Source organism: Oncorhynchus mykiss, chromosome 10 (genome assembly GCF_057628025.1).
Source record: "Oncorhynchus mykiss isolate SJ-2025 chromosome 10, ASM5762802v1, whole genome shotgun sequence".
NCBI lineage: Eukaryota > Metazoa > Chordata > Actinopteri > Salmoniformes > Salmonidae > Oncorhynchus > Oncorhynchus mykiss.
The window spans coordinates 13,794,590-13,815,000 of NC_143031.1; the positions used below are offsets into that span (position 1 = coordinate 13,794,590).

The window sequence follows — 20,411 nt, forward strand, 5'->3', positions numbered from 1 at the left end:
CAAATAGGCAGAGGTACTATCAGGGGAGTCATGCACCCCACAAATCTGAGGGGGCACAAAGTATCTGAGGCTTGCTTGGGGCTAGGCCTGACCATAGATTGGAGAATGTTGCTAGTCTAACTTGATTGATAGCCTGAAATAACTTATTGGTATCTAGTTAGGAGGTTAGGAGATTGGGAACTATCTGAGCTAACTTCATACAAGTGCTAGGTGGCTAGTAATATTACAGAGAAACAAAATATTTTTTAAATTATTTATAAAAACTAAAAAACGTTAAGTTTGATGACCGGGCACGTGCCCCTGTGCCCCCTATGGGCTAGCAGATTCAACTGAAATGGAGTGGCGCCTACTCTCAGTGCGCAACAACTTGCCCATGATCATCTCTTTGAAGTCTCTCTTTGAAGTCATACAAAATTAAATGTTATAAACATAATAGCTAATTGAAACAAACCCATAATGCTTACCTTGTAAACTTTTCCAAACGCTCCATCACCCAGTTCTCCGATAATTTCCCATTGGTCATTAGGATTGATGTCTCGATGAACGTGTTCATATTGCTTTGCCTTCTTTTTTATGTCAAAAGAAGACAAGCGAAGTATTTGGCTTAATTTAGCAAAAGCCATAGTTTCACCGCAAAATGTAATAAAAATTTCTGAAGACAGCAATGATTTTGAGTCACACTCAATCGTGTTGAACTAAAGTATTCGTACAAAAAAACGACCTGATCTCTAGAAGCACGCACCCAACATTTCTCACACCTTTCACGTAAGACAATAAGCCTTCAGTTCATACCAGTCTACGCGTTGTCATCAAACAACTTCATATCTCCATATTCATTCACAGTGTTTGTCCACTGCCACACGGTAACCACCTGCTGCAGTAGAGTTATCGAGGACAAATTGTTGCTTCGATGTAAAAAAAAAAAAGAAGACAAGCCCCACCCTGTCGCTCCCGCGGCCGTAATGGAAATGTCGTTTTCTATGTCCAGATCCGTTATGTTTACGCACGATATATATAGTTGGGAGAACTTCACGTCCCAGTTTAGATAGATAGGCGTGAAGTTTTTCAGTTACCAACCACTGCATGTGGCCACTGACAGGTGAACGAAGTTAGGACACAGTTTACACAGGCAGCCCAATTATTATATTTTTCCCACTAATTGATCTTTTGACCAATCACATCAGATCTTTTCATATCAGATCTTTTTTGGAGCTGATCTTATTGGTTTGCCTTTTTAAACGCAGACAAGGATATATTTTGGTGCACTCTATAGCCCACAAGCGCCACTAGGTGGGAATTTAATCATAGTACTGGTACATCAGCTGCACATACTGTCTGTTGTGGTCTTCTGGGTCTTGCCATTATGTGGTCCCTTTGGTCGTTTTTACACTATAATTCACAAGGCTATTTTATATTTGATGATATAAACAAATTCTGCCATCCAGAAAGTTACGTTTTGTGAAGTCATATCACATCTGGAACGATGGATGATGGATCTGTATGCAGTGTATCATATTAGGATGTCTTATTCAAATCATTTCAGCCCAGGAAGAAACAAACAAGCACAACATTTAGGCTTCAACTCAAACCCAGGCTTTCACAGATAGCAAGCAGCCAATCACATCAATGTAACATAAACATGTCATCAATGCACATCAATGCACTACTAAGCTACTTTTTTGCAAAGTAATTTGTCAAAGAAAAAATACAATGTCATTAAATCTGTTTTAATTCCCCATTGCAGGGTTTTGCATCTTACACAGTCATAACCAACTATCTCTCTCTCTCTCTCTCTCTCTCTCTCTCTCTCTCTCTCTCTCTCTCTCTCTCTCTCTCTCTCTCTCTCTCTCTCTCTCTCTCTCTCTCTCTCTCTCTCTCTCTCTCTCTCTCTCTCTCTCTCTCTCTCTCTCTCTCTCTCTCTCCCTCTCTCTCTCTCCCTCTCTCTCCCATCAAACAGTGGCATTGTCATTTCCGGCTCCAGCTCATCGGCGGGCGGTCCAAGGCTGCACAGTCATCAGTGGTGAACACCAGCTCCTAAACATAGAGATATGAGGCGTGTGAGTGCCAGTGCCCTAAAATGCACTAGTAAAAACAAAAACTCAGTGCTCAGTGCAAGGACTATGACGCAACATGAGGAAAGTGACATAACAAAGAGCATACAACTATTATGTCATTTCAGAGGATATGAGAGTATTGATTTTCTGAAAGGTCATTTCACTTTATGCATTTCCTTGACCAAATACAGTAGAATGGCAAAAAATCCCAGAGAACAGAATGCCCTTTCAATCATTTGTATCATGAAGCTCACTTTTTTGACTGATAATAGTACTATCTTTATGTGTTATTACAGAACTTTGTTGTGGTTCTCCTCTGTTTCCCCATTCTGTTTCATGGAGTCTGAATGACAGGGAGCCTGGATCAAGGGCTAGTCTGTCTGTGAATGCTAGTCGTCGCTCTCTTACCCCGTGACACCTCTGGGACATGATCATGTGCAGTTGCCTGACCTCGAGACCCACCACCCGCACTTTCCTGGTGTAAGCACAGCGCAGTTCACGCAAGCCGTCCACCAGAAACACGTACTGCCTCATCTTCGGCATGATGCAAGCGTTCTGTCAAGATGAATATAATTTCTGTTCTTATGTTGCAGACCGACAATTATCAGGCGTAGAAATCAGTTATCTTTTCGGCAACCTCAACATCAGGGAAATGTATTTAATTAAACAGACACAATAGTGATCTCAAAAGTACACAGTGAATACTGCAACAAAACTTTCCACAATGCCATAGTCATACTTACATGCACATCTAGGTAGAGATGTGGGATGTGCGACATGCAACGCCTCTGGAAAACACAGAGAGACATTAGGCATACTCCACTGCAATCAGTGCTCAGTCCCTCCATGGTAAGTGACTTACAGTTTCAGGTTCCATCTTGATCATCGCTGCCTGATGGGTGAGGTCTCGAGCCATACTCAACACCTTAGTGTAGCATGTCGGTGGGTTAGGGTAGCATAGGACCAGTGCTACCAGTGAAAGTGCTAGTAGTGTGTGTCCTAAAATGGCCATAGCTGATAGTTCACAGTGAAACACACAAGGAGGCCCTTTATATAACCAGGTAGGAATCCTCTAATGATATGTTACTATCCTAAGACAATTACACACTAGAATGTTTTTGGTTTCCTTTGTTGTTGTTGTTGTTGTTGTTATTCTTGTTTGATTCTCTGTTCTAATTTGTGTCGAAGGGGGGAGATTACACACACACAAAATTGAACAATAAAGTTGCTTAAATCATTACTCACAAAGTCTTTGTGAATGTTATGTGGTTCCACCTCCTGGCTTTTGGAGTAACATGCCTGCCGAGGGGAAAGGAAAAATGGGTACTTGTTGTTTACTGTACGTGTAATTCTGTGGGGACGGTGACCATTATACTAAAGTAGACACAGTAATTCCAGAAAAGAATGTGAAAAAGAGGTGGATGCTATCCCTGACTGGGACTTGAACCAAGGTCCAGTGACTTTCAAGCCAACACCTTAACCGTCACGCCAAGAGGTCCAAACCCCTTGATGAGGTTCCTAGGTGTTGACCAAACCCCTTTCTTCAGGAGAGTGTGTCCCACGCTTTTCTATACCAAGTGCCTCACATGTACACACCTCTCCAATGGCCTCATGGGCACTATCCCACTTCTGACACCTGTGTAGCATATTCAAGGAGTTTCAAACCCGGGTCCAGCAACTGTTAAACCAACACGTTACCTGTTGTGCCAAGAGATCTGAACCCCTTGATGTGGTCGCTAGGTGTTTGATTAACGTCACAACAATATATACCAATCACATCATTTTTCTTTTGTATAGCCATTATAACCCATTTTAAAATGTATAAAATTATCTTACATTTTTCACTCTGTAATTTTATAACCTGATGGTGGGCTGAAACGCACACGATGGTTTTACTTTGGCTACATTCCCTTTTCACTTCAGTTTACTCAATTCATGCTCTTTGATTGTAGCCTATCAGACTTCACCCCAACCAAAATAAAATGTTGGACAAATCTGACACCAAATGAAGTATGGTTTTCCTAAATTACATTTCTTTAGGATACATTCTTTGGAGAGCTTGTCCAGCTATTACAAGCTGAATCCTTTGGACGACATCCATACTAAATAAATATTCACGTACAAATTAGTTATACATTTCAGTATGTTGATGCAGGAATTCTGAGAAGAACAATGTATGGCCCCTAGTCATATTTTATTTGCATATTGAGCAATGTTATTCAAAGGAAAGGGAAGTTTCCAAGAACAACAGTCTCAAACTCATTGTGTGGGGGTAAGTATAGGCCTATGTAGGTGTATAGCTATATAACATTATGCTAATGTTATCATTGTGAAAGCATTGAGAACTGTATGGAAAAATGAGCACAGCTGTCCATAAGGAACTATTGGACAGCTAGCTGTCGTGGGTTAATTTAATTATATTTTTGAGAGAGCTATCCACTAGGTGGGGCTAATTTCACACACTATCTCTGTGTTTGACTCCACTTCCAGGGAATCCTCTGTAGCTCGAGAGGCTCTTCTATCCCTCCATTTATTAAAGCTAATTTGATTATCTCTATGAAAGGAAAAACCATGACTTTTATGTAAAAAAAATAAAATAATTAACTACAGACTAATTACAGTTTTGTAACAGTGCCCACAGGTGAATACTGATAAACAGCACAGTGAATACCGATAAACAGCACAGTGAATACTGATAAACAGCACAGTGAATACCAATAAACAGCACAGTGAATACCGATAAACAGCACAGTGAATACAGATAAACAGCACAGTGAATACCGATAAACAGCACAGTGGATACCAATAAACAGCACAGTGAATACCGATAAACAGCACAGTGAATACCGATAAACAGCACAGTGAATACCAATAAACAGCACAGTGAATACTGATAAACAGCACAGTGAATACCGATAAACAGCACAGTGAATACCGATAAACAGCACAGTGAATACTGATAAACAGCACAGTGAATACCAATAAACAGCACAGTGAATACCGATAAACAGCACAGTGAATACAGATAAACAGCACAGTGAATACCGATAAACAGCACAGTGGATACCGATAAACAGCACAGTGAATACCGATAAACAGCACAATGAATACCGATAAACAGCACAGTGAATACCAATAAACAGCACAGTGAATACCGATAAACAGCACAGTGAATACCGATAAACAGCACAGTGAATACCGATAAACAGCACAGTGAATACCGATAAACAGCACAGTGAATACCGATAAACAGCACAGTGAATACCGATAAACAGCACATTGAATACCGATAAACAGCACAGTGAATACCGATAAACAGCACAGTGAATACCGATAAACAGCACAGTGGATACCAATAAACAGCACATTGAATACCGATAAACAGCACAGTGAATACCGATAAACAGCAGGTGTGGCATGACAGGGCATCATAATTCATGTAATCAAAAATATTATTTCTGATGTGCCAACTATTTAATGGTGATCTGGTCTGATTTTGATGAGTGCCAGTTGCCTGAGCAGTGGTGATTTTAACATGTAAATCTTGGTGGGGCAAACAAACAAAAAAGTAATAATGTAGATGCATGCCAGCAAAGCCACTACACAACACTAAACAATACATGAATTGCTCTATAACTGTGGCAAACGGGGGTGACAAACTGTTAGGGCCTACATAAAGAGTCCCAACAGCAGAGTCCCAACAGCAGTCCCAACACCTTACCACTGCTATACCTGGCTATCAGCGGAACCTTGTCTGGCAGCGAAAAAGTTCATTGAGCCTCATTTACTGCCTTAAAAAAAATAGCTGATATGACTGACTTGCCTAAGCAAATGTGGTTTCTACTGACAATTGAGATGTACTGACTATGGCATAAGGGACGCCGAGTGGATAAGAGGCAATCTGTCATTTTGATTAAGATATTAATGAACGCGCTAGGACGGACGTAGTCAAAATAACTATTTGTTCAACACTTTTGAAATGTACAGCGACAGAACATGGGCCGTTCTTACAGTACTCTCCCTGTACACCAACTCAGAACTGTAGGATAAATAAAGGGGGCATATAAGCAGACAATGAAAACTCTTACAATATTCGATGATGACATTTCTCTCAAACAGGCTGCAGGCTACATGTGCACCACAAAGTCAGTACAGTAGGCTAAGTTATGAGGTGAAAAGGGAGCAACTTATTAGAGTGAGGCACATGGGCTACTAACAGCTTAGTACACAACATACACTTAGTATTACTTTCATAGCTACAGTATACATATCTCCCTGGCATATTACATTATTTATGCAGCAGCATACAAGACATTTGCCAAACCCTCCCCTGAGGGGGGGGGGGGGGGGGGGGGTCTCCCAGTCACGGTGACAGAGCTTCGGATCGAACCGAGGGCTGCACTAGGGCCTCAGCATTGTTGAATTTGTGATTTCCAACTTGTTGTGAAATGTTTACGTCCAATGGCCGATAAGCACAGATACATTTCTCTATCATTTCTCTTCATATTACATGGATTGAAAAGGAATTTCCTGTAGATTGCTGACTTGATGCATGACGATGACTGCTTGTCTAGCTTGCTAGCTAAGATTTTGAAAGTATGATGTTGGCATGATCAGCCCATCAAAGCTAAGGTGATTTTAGGTAATTTTATCTGTGGCCAATGACCTTAGTCAGTATTAGTCAGTATAAGTACAAATTCTTATTTACAGTGATGACCTACTGCGGTCAAACCCTAACGACGCTGGGCCAATTGTGCGCCACTCTATGGGACTACCAATAACGGCCAGTTGTGATACAGCCTGAAATCAAACCAGGGTCTGTAGTGACACCTCCAGCACTGAGATGCAGTGCCTTAGACTGCTGCGCCACTTGGGAGCCCTAATGTAAGTCTATGGCAGCACCCGAGGGGCTTGAATTTTCTATCTATACTAGTACATTTTGTGGCAACGTAGTGTCCCCATGAGTGACAGAACACTGAGCCAATCACAGTGCAACTAGAGAGCATTACCAACCCCTACACTCCATATTTTCCGCTGGCTGCCCCACCACCACAGAAAGCACTAAGGTAGGCTGGAACACCTGCATGTTGGAGCTGCCTTACTCTAGAAAGCTAAAAAGAGACCATGTTTGTATGTGGCTTTAGTAACTCAATTAGTTTTTATTTATTTTACATTGTTTGCAAACTGATATGTGACACGTATTAATGCCAAAATAACACTCAAAACAGAAACAAAAATATATACAGTACCAGTCAAAAGTTTGGACACACATACTCATTCCAGGGTTTTTCTTTATGTTTTACTATTTTCTACATTGTAGAATAATAGTGAAGACATCAAAACTATGAAATAACACATATGGAATCATGTAGTAACCAGAAAACTGTTAAACAAATCAAAATATATTTAAAATGTTAGATTATTCAAAGTAGCCATAATTTGCTTTGACAGCTTACACACTCTTGGGTTTCTCTCAACCAGCTTCATGAGGTAGTCACCTGGAATGCATTGCAATGAATAGTTGTGCCTTGTCAAAAGTTAATTGTGGAATTTCTTTTTTTCTTAATGCGTTTGAGCCAATCAGTTGTTTTGTGACATGGTAGGGGTGGTATACAGAAGATAGCCCTATTTGGTAAAAGACCAAGTCCATATTATGGCAAGAACAGCTCAAATAAGCTAAGAGAAATGACAGTCCATTATTCATTTAAGACTTGAAGGTCAGTCAATCCAGAAAATGTCAAGAACTTTGAAAGTTTCTTTAAGTGCAGTCGCAAAAACCATCAAGCGCAATGATGAAACTGGCTCTCATGAGAACTGCCACAGGAAAGCAAGACCCAGAGTTACCTCTCTTGTGGAGGATAAGTTCATTAGAGTTACCAGCCTCCGAAATTTCAGCCCAAATAAATGCTTCACAGACACATCTCAACAGCAACTGTTCAGAGGAGACTGTGTGAATCAGGCCTTCAAGGTCGAATTGCTGCAAAAAAAAACACTACTAAAAGACACCAATAATAAGAAGAGACTTGCTGGGGACAAGAAACACCAGCAATGGACATTAGACCAGTGGAAATCTGTCCTTTGGTCTGATGAGTCCAAATTTGAGATTTTTGGTTCCAACCGCCATGTCTTTGTGAGACGCAGAGTAGGTGAATGGATATTCTCTGCATGTGTGGTTCCCACATGAAGCATGGAGGAGGAGGTGTGATGGTGTGGGGGTGCTTTGCTGGTGACACTGTCAGTGATTTATTTAGATTTCAAGGCACACTTAATCAGCATGGCTACCACAGCATTCTGCAGCAATACGCCATCCCATCTTGTTTGCGCTTAGTGGGACTTTTGTTTTTTGACAGGACAATGACCCAACACACCTCCAGGCTGTGTGTAAGAGCTATTTGACCAAGAAGGAGAGGGATGGAGTGCTGCATCGGATGACCTGGCCTCCACAATCACCCGACCTCAACCCAATTGAGATGGTTTGGGATGAGTTGGACCGCAGAGTGAAGGAAAAGCAGCCAACAAGTGCTCAGCATATTTGGGAACTCCTTCAAGACGGTTGGAAAAGCATTCCAGGAGAAGCTGGTTGAGAGAATGCCAAGAGTGTGCAAAGCTGCCATCAAGGCAAATGGTGGCTACTTTGAAGAATCTCAAATATATTTAGATTTGTTTAACACTGTTTAAGACTCCATATGTGCTATTTTATAGTTTTTATGTCTTCACTATTATTCTACAATGTATAAAACAGTAAAACAAATAAAGAAAAACCCTTGAATGAGTAGGTGTGTCCAAACTTATTTTGACTGGTATTGTATATATTTATATATATATAATTTTAAGTCAGAATATACTTTTCGTAGCAGGTTAAGAAAATCTACGCAGGAGGTTAGTAGAATTAACGTAGCAAGTTAGGAAAATGTAGTTAATGTTAGGAAAAGGTTTAGGGTTAGCTAAAATTACATTAAAAATCAACTTTTGACATTAATTTGACATAAGCTGGATCCCTTCTAGCCATGACAAGTTTCCCCTGAGCGTGGAGGGGTGAACCCTGGGCCCATATCCACACAGCAACTCAGGGTAGGAGTGCTGATCTAGGATCAGGTCCTAACCTGTCCATATAATCTTATTAATTATGATCTACAAGACAAAACTGATCCTAGATCAGCACACATACTCTGAGACACTTTGTAGATACGGGCCCTGGTCTCATGAAAATAAAATAAAATACAATTGTATTTGTCACATACACACATGGTTAGCAGATGTTAATGCGAGTGTAGCGAAATGCTTGTGCTTCTAGTTCTGACAATGCAGTAACAACAGTAGTAATCTAACCTAACAATTCCACAACTACTACCTTATACACACAAGTAAAGAATATGTACATAAAGATATATGAATGAGTGATGGTACAGAACGGCATAGGCAAGATGCAGTAGATGGCATAGAGTACAGTATATACATATGAGATGAGTAATGTAGGGTCTATAAACATAAAGTGGCATAGTTTAAAGTGGCTAGTGATACATGTATTAGATAAAGATGGCAAGTAGATGATATAGAGTACAGTATATAGTACATATACATATGAGATGAGTAATGTTGGGTATGTAAACATTATATTAAGTGGCATTGTTTAAAGTGGCTAATGATACATTTTTACATCAATTCCCATCAATTTCCATTATTAAAGTGGCTGGAGTTGAGTCAGTATGTTGGCAGCAGCCACTCAATGGTAGTGGTGGCTGTTAAACAGTCTGATGGCCTTGAGATAGAAGTTGTTTTTCAGTCTCTCGTCCCTGCTTTGATGCACCTGTACTGACCTCGCCTTCTGGATGATAGCGGGGTGAACAGGCAGTGGCTCGGGTGGTTGTTGTCCTTGATGATCTCTTTATGGCCTTCCTGTGACATCGGGTGAAATTACGTTGAACCAATGTGGAATAGACTTTGAATTGACATCTGCACACAATAATTACATTAATTTCCAATGAAACGCTGCGTTTGTCTTGCAGCATTGCGATTCAGAAGCAGTTGCAGTGCATTCTGTATGGTGCATACGATGGATTTATCGAACGTGTGCGTCAAACTGTATGTGTAGACGGCTTGACAGAAATAGTAGCAGAAGGTGAATGTTGAACTTTTGTTGCATACATATCCAGATGATGCTGCGTACTATTTTGCGTAAACCCTGTCGGTGTGTTCGAAGCGTAAACAGCGTAGCGCCAAGTAGACTGTAGTCCAGTCGAGGTACTGGTGTGTGAAGTCTAAACTGATGTCTGCCTTATTCTGCCGTCTGTTGAACTCGTGCAACATGTAACAGTTTTCTGTTTCTGCTTCATGATACAATCATATCCTCAGTGTCAATAATAATTTGAGAGAACAGTTTAGAAAATAAGACAACTTTCATTGCACTTTTATTTTTTTTGGCAATCAATCTGCGCATCTTTCCCTGATCGTTTCAGACCGTCCTGTTCGTGAGTCGTGGCAGGTATCCGCATGCGTCGTCCTCAAACAATTGATGCCGTGAGCTGTTCTCAGATTTTTAAATAGGCTTACCTTTTATATTTTATCTGGACATGTTATTTTTCTCAAAGGCCCGCGGCATTTGAAGGTAGGTTGTGATGTTGTCTGCTTGAATGACTATTCAGCGCAAGCTTTCTATTGTATCACTGGATACTAAGCGGAATGCCCTCCATCTACCCCGCTCAAAGTCGGCAATGCGGTTTCATTATCTAGGCTACTTCAGCATCGCTCACTGGAAGTAGTTTGGAATATGTATTTTAAATTGACTAGGGTGACCTTATCAAGGATACCATATATGACATTCATATTGGACTGCAAAATCACAAATGTTAGTTCGTTTGTAGCCTACCGCCAGGCGACCACTCAAATGCAAATATTAAGTTTGCAGCCTACATCCAGTTGTAATAGAGTGAGTGCAGTCTTTTCCTTCTGAATGCCCACGGTAGGCTGAATCATACATGGGATGATATTGCAGTAAACTAGAAGAAGACAGGCTTTGTGCTGTGCATACTAAGTAATTTTCACTATGTTCAATTTGAAACGAAGTTATCGTTAGAATGACACATATATGGTCAGAAATGCCTTTTTGAATCGGACTGCTTGTTGTACCTGTCTGTATTTGACTCGAGCTACACGGTAGGGATGACATTGAACTGTGCAAGCAAGCTACGTACGTGGGAGCTGAAGTTTTGCGTCCTCCTTTATAGTTCTACAGTATGCCTCCTGTCCTGGATGGTATGGGGACGGGTTGTGGCATTTCTATTATTTTATACCCTCAAACTATAAATCAAAGGAAGTTGGGAAGAAGCAGAAACCTAATGTTCTCCAATTTCATATTATTCATCACTTTGCTGGCTGCACAGAGAGATGAGATGGCCCCAGTGAAAACAAAGTTGACTTATGTATTATCCTTCAGAAAGTAAACTATTTGTACTTATTTATTTTGTAGGCAGCAGGTAGCCTAGTGGTTAGAGCGTTGGGCCAGTAACTTGAAAGTTCCTAAATCGAAGGGTAAAAATCGGTCATTCTGACAAGCCTTGACAGCTTGTTCCTAGGCCGTCATTGTAAAGAAGACTGTGTTCTTAACTAACTTGCCTAGTAAAGTAAATAAATAGTTATTTTGTAGCATGTGCTAATTGAAATGTATTAAACTGAATAAAGTACACTTTTCTGGAGGTCATTTAGCCTACTTGGGTAAATATAAGTATTGTAGACCTACAGTTTGGGGGACTTCATTGGATAATTTTGAACTAGACCTATTTTCTGCCTTTAATCTATTACTAGTGCCTTTAAGCTATTACTAGTGTATTTAATCTATTACTGGTGTCTTTAATCTATTACTAGTGTCTTTAAACTATTACTAGTGTATTTAATCTATTACTAGTGTCTTTAATCTATTACTAGTGTCTTTAATCTATTACTAGTGTCTTTAATCTATTACTGGTGTCTTTAATCTATTACTAGTGTCTTTAATCTATTACTAGTGTCTTTAATCTATTACTGGTGTCTTTAATCTATTACTAGTGTCTTTAATCTATTACTAGTGTCTTTAATCTATTACTGGTGTCTTTAATCTATTACTAGTGTCTTTAATCTATTACTGGTGTCTTTAATCTATTACTAGTGTCTTTAATCTATTACTAGTGTCTTTAATCTATTACTAGTGTCTTTAATCTATTACTAGTGTCTTTAATCTATTACTAGTGTCTTTAATCTATTACTAGTGTCTTTAATCTATTACTAGTGTCTTTAATCTATTACTAGTGTCTTTAATCTATTACTAGTGTCTTTAATCTATTACTAGTGTCTTTAATCTATTACTAGTGTCTTTAATCTATTACTGGTGTCTTTAATCTATTACTAGTGTCTTTAATCTATTACTAGTGTCTTTAATCTATTACTAGTGTATTTAAGCTATTACTAGTGTCTTTAATCTATTACTGGTGTCTTTAATCTATTACTAGTGTCTTTAATCTATTACTAGTGTCTTTAATCTATTACTAGTGTCTTTAATCTATTACTAGTGTCTTTAATCTATTACTAGTGTCTTTAATCTATTACTAGTGTCTTTAATCTATTACTAGTGTCTTTAATCTATTACTAGTGTCTTTAATCTATTACTAGTGTCTTTAATCTATTACTAGTGTCTTTAATCTATTACTGGTGTCTTTAATCTATTACTAGTGTCTTTAATCTATTACTAGTGTCTTTAATCTATTACTGGTGTCTTTAATCTATTACTAGTGTCTTTAATCTATTACTAGTGTCTTTAATCTATTACTAGTGTATTTAATCTATTACTAGTGTCTAGTGTCTTTAATCTATTACTAGTGTCTTTAATCTATTACTAGTGTCTAGTGTCTTTAATCTATTACTAGTGTCTTTAATCTATTACTAGTGTCTAGTGTCTTTAATCTATTACTAGTGTCTTTAATCTATTACTAGTGTCTTTAATCTATTACTAGTGTCTTTAATCTATTACTAGTGTCTTTAATCTATTACTAGTGTCTTTAATCTATTACTAGTGTCTTTAATCTATTACTAGTGTCTTTAATCTATTACTAGTGTCTTTAATCTATTACTAGTGTCTTTAATCTATTACTAGTGTATTTAATCTATTACTAGTGTCTAGTGTCTTTAATCTATTACTAGTGTCTTTAATCTATTACTAGTGTCTAGTGTCTTTAATCTATTACTAGTGTCTAGTGTCTTTAATCTATTACTAGTGTATTTAATCTATTACTAGTGTCTTTAATCTATTACTAGTGTATTTAATCTATTACTAGTGTATTTAATCTATTACTAGTGTCTTTAATCTATTACTAGTGTCTTTAATCTATTACTAGTGTCTTTAATCTATTACTAGTGTCTTTAATCTATTACTAGTGTATTTAATCTATTACTAGTGTCTTTAATCTATTACTAGTGTCTTTAATCTATTACTAGTGTCTTTAATCTATTACTAGTGTCTTTAATCTATTACTAGTGTCTTTAATCTATTACTAGTGTCTTTAATCTATTACTAGTGTCTTTAATCTATTACTAGTGTCTTTAATCTATTACTAGTGTCTTTAATCTATTACTAGTGTATTTAATCTATTACTAGTGTCTAGTGTCTTTAATCTATTACTAGTGTCTTTAATCTATTACTAGTGTCTAGTGTCTTTAATCTATTACTAGTGTCTAGTGTCTTTAATCTATTACTAGTGTATTTAATCTATTACTAGTGTCTTTAATCTATTACTAGTGTATTTAATCTATTACTAGTGTATTTAATCTATTACTAGTGTCTTTAATCTATTACTAGTGTCTTTAATCTATTACTAGTGTATTTAATCTATTACTGGTGTATTTAATCTATTACTAGTGTATTTAATCTATTATTAGTGTCTTTAATCTATTACTAGTGTCTTTAATCTATTACTAGTGTCTTTAATCTATTACTAGTGTCTAGTGTCTTTAATCTATTACTAGTGTCTTTAATCTATTACTAGTGTCTTTAATCTATTACTAGTGTCTAGTGTCTTTAATCTATTACTAGTGTCTTTAATCTATTACTAGTGTCTAGTGTCTTTAATCTATTACTAGTGTCTAGTGTCTTTAATCTATTACTAGTGTCTAGTGTCTTTAATCTATTACTAGTGTCTTTAATCTATTACTAGTGTCTTTAATCTATTACTAGTGTATTTAATCTATTACTAGTGTATTTAATGTATTACTAGTGTATTTAATGTATTACTTGTGTATTTAATCTATTACTAGTGTCTAGTGTCTTTAATCTATTACTAGTGTATTTAATCTATTACTAGTGTATTTAATGTATTACTTGTGTATTTAATCTATTACTAATGTATTTAATCTATTACTAGTGTCTAGTGTCTTTAATCTATTACTAGTGTATTTAAGCTATTACTAGTGTATTTAATGTATTACTTGTGTATTTAATCTATTACTAATGTATTTAATCTATTACTAGTGTCTTTAATCTATTACTAGTGTCTAGTGTCTTTAATCTATTACTAGTGTATTTAATCTATTACTAGTGTCTTTAATCTATTACTAGTGTATTTAATCTATTACTAGTGTCTTTAATCTATTACTAGTGTCTTTAATCTATTACTAGTGTCTTTAATCTATTATTAGTGTCTTTAATCTATTACTAGTGTCTTTAATCTATTACTAGTGTCTTTAATCTATTACTAGTGTCTTTAATCTATTACTAGTGTCTTTAATCTATTACTAGTGTATTTAATCTATTACTAGTGTCTTTAATCTATTACTAGTGTCTTTAATCTATTACTAGTGTCTTTAATCTATTACTAGTGTCTTTAATCTATTACTAGTGTCTTTAATCTATTACTGGTGTCTTTAATCTATTACTAGTGTCTTTAATCTATTACTAGTGTCTTTAATCTATTACTGGTGTCTTTAATCTATTACTAGTGTCTTTAATGTATTACTTGTGTATTTAATCTATTACTAGTGTCTTTAATCTATTACTGGTGTCTTTAATCTATTACTAGTGTCTTTAATCTATTACTGGTGTCTTTAAGCTATTACTAGTGTCTTTAATCTATTACTAGTGTCTTTAATCTATTACTGGTGTATTTAAGCTATTACTAGTGTATTTAATGTATTACTTGTGTATTTAATCTATTACTAGTGTATTTAAGCTATTACTAGTGTATTTAATCTATTACTAGTGTCTTTAATGTATTACTTGTGTATTTAATCTATTACTAGTGTCTAGTGTCTTTAATCTATTACTAGTGTATTTAAGCTATTACTAGTGTATTTAATGTATTACTTGTGTATTTAATCTATTACTAGTGTATTTAAGCTATTACTAGTGTATTTAATGTATTACTTGTGTATTTAATCTATTACTAGTGTATTTAATCTATTACTAGTGTATTTAATCTATTACTAGTGTATTTAAGCTATTACTAGTGTATTTAATGTATTACTTGTGTATTTAATCTATTACTAGTGTATTTAATGTATTACTTGTGTATTTAATCTATTACTAGTGTATTTAATCTATTACTAGTGTCTTTAATCTATTACTAGTGTCTTTAATCTATTACTAGTGTCTTTAATCTATTACTTGTGTATTTAATCTATTACTAGTGTATTTAATCTATTACTGGTGTATTTAATCTATTACTAGTGTCTTTAATCTATTACTAGTGTATTTAATCTATTACTTGTGTATTTAATCTATTACTAGTGTCTTTAATCTATTACTAGTGTATTTAATCTATTACTAGTGTCTTTAATCTATTACTAGTGTATTTAATCTATTACTAGTGTCTTTAATCTATTACTAGTGTATTTAATCTATTATTAGTGTCTAGCGACTGCATTCGGTTCTGGGTGTCGAGATGAATCACTTACAGCCAGGGTTGGGGAGTAACTGATTACATGTCCTGCTAGTGAGTGAGTAATAATCAATTAATCAGATTTTTTTTTTTTTTTACTGTAACTAATCAGTTAGGTTAAAAGCTAAAATATTGTAATAAGATGACAGATACTTTTGGTAAACTATACGAGTACTTCTTGGATTACTTTTAAATTCAGAAAGGATATTTGTATAAAAATAATAATTTGACACCTTTCTGTTTTCTCAATTACATTAAATTTAACATTTAAAAAAGTTAAAAGTTCAAGTTTGTTCCACCTTAGCAAATCTGACCACAAGTCAGACACCGTTAGGATGACACTCCAAATATCACATTCGTTGTATGGAGGAGAACAAGGCACTGCGAGATAAGAATACATTCTTCTTTTAATTAAACGAAGAACACTTAACAAAATAACAAAACGAACGTGAAGCTACAATAACAAGTGCTGACAGGCAGCTACACATAGACAATAACCCACAAAATACCCAAGGAATATTGCTACCTAAATATGGTCCCCAATTAGAGACAACGATAAACAGCTGCCTCTGATTGGGAACCAGTCTAGGCAACCATAGACATATAAACACCTAGATATACAACAACCCCTAGACATACAAAACCCCTAGACAAAACAAAAACTACACAAACCACCCTCGTCACACACACCCTGACCTAACCAAACACCAACGTTTTGGCATCATGTGCCTTCTTTGGGTAATCCAAAAGGTAAATTGATGACAATTTTGGACTAGTACCTGTAATGGATTGCATTAAGAAAGTAACCTACCCAACCCTGTTTACAGATGTAGGATCTTAATTTGATTACTCTTTTGTTGCTGAGAATTTTCCTGCATAGCAGGAAATGCAAAATCGTAATGTATTCAAGGTTTAAAAAGGCTTCTAATGTTTGTAATTTCCACTTTAAAATGTCAGACTTGATTTGCCCTAACGAAAAATGTATCAAACCCTACAAAACAAATCCATTAAATATAATCCACATAAGAATTCACATTTCCTGTTGCTGCCAGATTATTTTCATGCTGTAGCAAACTGGCTCAAATTAAGATCCTACATCTGTACCGTGCACTTAGCATGTCCTTCCTTACACACTGTGCCGTCAATGTGCCTCACAACTTTCCCCTAACCTACTGTAAAAAAAAAGGAAGAATCTTACTGAAAGTATTATTTTCTATCCTCATATTTTATGTTATCATCAAACAAGAATGAGTACTATACAATAATTAAGCATTTCAGAGACTGTATTTAGCTTGCCTGATTAGTCAGCCAGTTTCCAAGGTATCAACTTCCTTATGGTTATATGAAAGTAGTCTATACTCTTTCGAAGAATTTGGCAAATTCACAATCGGAAAGAGGATCTCTTGACAATCTCTCCACCCAACACAAGTAGAGCGTTACCATGATGTGTTGTCTCAAACCATACGTATGTGTTTGCTTTTCTCCCATATAGGTTGGGCTCCTGTTGAGGGTGGTCAGAGATAGAGTCACACCACTACGTGTAGTACTGAGAAGAGTGGCCAAGTTCCAATACACGGACTGGTGTATCTAGGTAGGGTGGTCCAGCCCAGGCTCCAGGCTATGCCTCCCTGGCTGTGGGAGAGCTATTCCATGCTGAGTTGAAAGGGACCTGCTTGGCTGGGGAATACGGGAACAGACATGGGGCTGGGACAGTCCAACAAGGCTCCTGTCACCGATGACACAGAGGAGAGTGAGTAATGACCAATGACTGTATATGAATGGACAAAGCCATCGATCACGTGACACCATTCATTCCTATGTGAAGACTCAATATCACATTGAAGCCAAATGAAGTCGGTTAAGATGGGGTCACATGAGATATAACATGCTCATTTTGAGTTACTCCGGGAAGTGCCTGTGAAGGCTACCTCAGTGCTGCTCCTACTCATTGAGTAACTAAATTATCCTTATAACTTCTTCTATGTGCGATTTTAAAATAGTCTGTTCAAAAAGGACATACACTGAGTGTACAAACATTCCATGACATAGACTGGCCAGGTGTATCCAGGTCAAAGCAATGATCCCTTGATGTCACTCAATCCAAAATTAAATCTAGAATCGGCTTCCTATATCGCAACAAAGCATCCTTCAGTCATGCTGCCAAACATACCCTCGTAAAACTGACCATCCTACCGATCCTCGACTTCGGCGATGTCATCTATAAAATAGCCTCCAACACTCTACTCAACAAATTGGATGCAGTCTATCACAGTGTCATCCGTTTTGTCACCAAAGCCCCATACACTACCCACCACTGCGACCTGTACGCTCTCGTTGGTTGGCCCTCGCTTCGTACTCGTCGCCAAACCCACTGGCTACAGGTTATCTACAAGTCTCTGCTAGGTAAAGCCCCGCCTTATCTCAGCTCACTGGTCACCATAGCAGCACCCATATCTCCCTCACTAGCTTTAAGCACCAGCTGTCAGAGCAGCTCATAGATCACTGCACCTGTACATAGCCCATCTGTAAACAGCCCATCTATCTACCTCATCCCCATACTGTATTTATTTATTTATCTTGCTCCTTTGCACCCCAGTATCTCTACTTGCACATTCATCTTGCACATCTACCATTCCAGTGTTTAATTGCTATAATGTAATTACTTCGCCACCATGGCCTATTTATTTCCTTAACTTACCTCATTTGCACTCACTGTAGATAGACTTTTTGTTTTATTTTTTTCAACTGTGTTATTGACTGTATGTTTTGTTTTTTTCCATGTGTAACTCTGTGTTGTTGTATGTGTCGAACTGCTATGCTTTATCTTGGCCAGGTCGCAGTTGTAAATGAGAACTTGTTCTCAACTAGCCTACCTGGTTAAATAAAGGTGAAATAAAATAAAAAATAAAACGTGTTAAATCCACTTCAATCAGCATAGATGAAGGGGAGGGGAAAGGTTAAAGAAGGATTTTAAGCCTTGAGACAGTTGAGACATGGATTGTGTATGTGTGCCATTCAAAGGGTGAATGGGCAAGATAAAATATTTAAGTGTCTTTGAGTGGGGTATGGTAGTAGGTGCCAGACGCACCAGTTTCCCGTGTGAATTAAGAGTAGTCCACCACCCAAAAGACATCCAGCCATCTTGACACAACTGTGGGAAGCATTGGAGTCAATAATGGCATCCTTGTGGAATGCTGTCGGCTCCTTGTAGAGTCCATACCCTGACGAATTGTGGATGTTCTGAAGGCAAAAGGATGTGCAACTTAATGTTTTGTACACTCAGTGTACACCTGGTGTATTAGAAGCCAATTATTGGTACAATGAATGTCTTTAAAAAAAAAATCATTTACATGAAGATTCACCACGAAGAGTGCAATTTTCCATTTACTATGCAGTACCGCAGTCAGCTTTGAACTTCCATGGCTCCAATGAGAGGTCAGTCGTTCTCCCTTGGTAATGACCCAGGCCAACCTGTTATAAAGTGGGCAATGGGGATTATTTGATATTCATCCTGTTGGATCTGTCTTTGCCTGTATAAGCTTCTCTGAGTGTATTCCAGTAGCCTCTATACCAAAAATGAATATGACAGATTGAAAAAACAGATGAAGATAAATAAACAGAAATGTAAGCATCGGTAAATCCACAGTTACTAACATTATTTCTCAAAGTCTTAAATGTTAGCTATGTGTTTCTGAACAATGTAATGGTACAGGTGTAGGATCTTCATTTGATCACCCTGTTGCATTATAACATTCCTGTAAATGCAGGAAATTTAAAGCTTGTAGTGTATTTGAGTTTTAAAAAGGTTTCTGAAGTTTGTAATTTCCAATTTGAAATTTCAAACTTGATTTTCCCTTTCAAAAACATTATCAACCCCTACAGAAATGTCCATCAATTATTAAGATGTTTCCTCTCCTTCATCTACACTGATTGAAGTGGATTTAACAAGTGACATCAATAAGGGATCATCGCTTTCACCTGGATTCACCTGGTCAGTCTATGTCATGGAAAGAGCAGGTGTTCTTAATGTTTTGAATACTCAGTGTATACTAGGTACTGTAAGTGGAGTTCAACATCTTTGAATATCCTCTAGATGAATATAATTCACTGTGGCTAAACCCCAATGAGTCTACAGAGTTAGAGTACATTAGCTATTCAAGGCCTCTCACTGGGTCCCTCTTTAATTAAAGCCATTATGTTTTTCTCTATATTTGACATAATGAAGTATATGTCATCTGAGGGTGTTTTACATTTTGTGATGATGTACGGTTTCTACAGCTAACCTTCTTCACTCCCTAGAATACAGTTACTGTCACAGTATAGACTAGAGAATAGATTCATCGATGGACTAACAAGTTCTGTAAATGTTCATCTCTATCATATTAATGAAGGTGACAGAGCAGAAGCGTAGGATTCTTTATTGCACAGGATGAGGACAGGATCTTGGTAATGGCTGGAG

General features: G+C 37.1%; 3 protein-coding genes across 3 annotated transcripts in view; 1 reads left to right on the forward strand and 2 right to left on the reverse strand.

The window, feature by feature from the left end:
* The window catches only part of LOC110533364 (serine/threonine-protein kinase 10), a 56,894-nt gene extending 55,654 nt beyond the window's left edge, over positions 1–1,240 (reverse strand). The window contains exon 1 of the mRNA XM_036989717.2: positions 465–1,240. Within this exon, the coding sequence (XP_036845612.1) occupies positions 465–623 (159 nt within the window). The 5' untranslated portion in view covers positions 624–1,240. The remainder of the gene's footprint in view (positions 1–464) is intronic.
* A 589-nt stretch (positions 1,241–1,829) lies between these two features.
* LOC110534907 (cytokine-like protein 1) lies at positions 1,830–3,089 on the reverse strand. The gene is made up of 4 exons (XM_021619824.3): positions 2,917–3,089; positions 2,798–2,842; positions 2,463–2,609; positions 1,830–2,034 (listed from the first exon to the last, which is right to left on the reverse strand). Exons 1-4 carry the CDS (start codon positions 3,064–3,066, stop codon positions 1,966–1,968), a joined length of 411 nt encoding a protein of 136 aa, XP_021475499.2. The 5' UTR covers positions 3,067–3,089; the 3' UTR covers positions 1,830–1,965.
* A 7,183-nt stretch (positions 3,090–10,272) lies between these two features.
* LOC110534850 (serine/threonine-protein kinase 32A) overlaps positions 10,273–20,411 on the forward strand; it is an 89,777-nt gene continuing 79,638 nt past the window's right edge. Inside the window, exons 1-2 of the mRNA XM_090185864.1 lie at positions 10,273–10,659; positions 17,445–17,702. Coding sequence (XP_090041990.1) covers positions 17,651–17,702 — 52 coding nt within the window. The 5' untranslated portion in view covers positions 10,273–10,659; positions 17,445–17,650. The remainder of the gene's footprint in view (positions 10,660–17,444; positions 17,703–20,411) is intronic.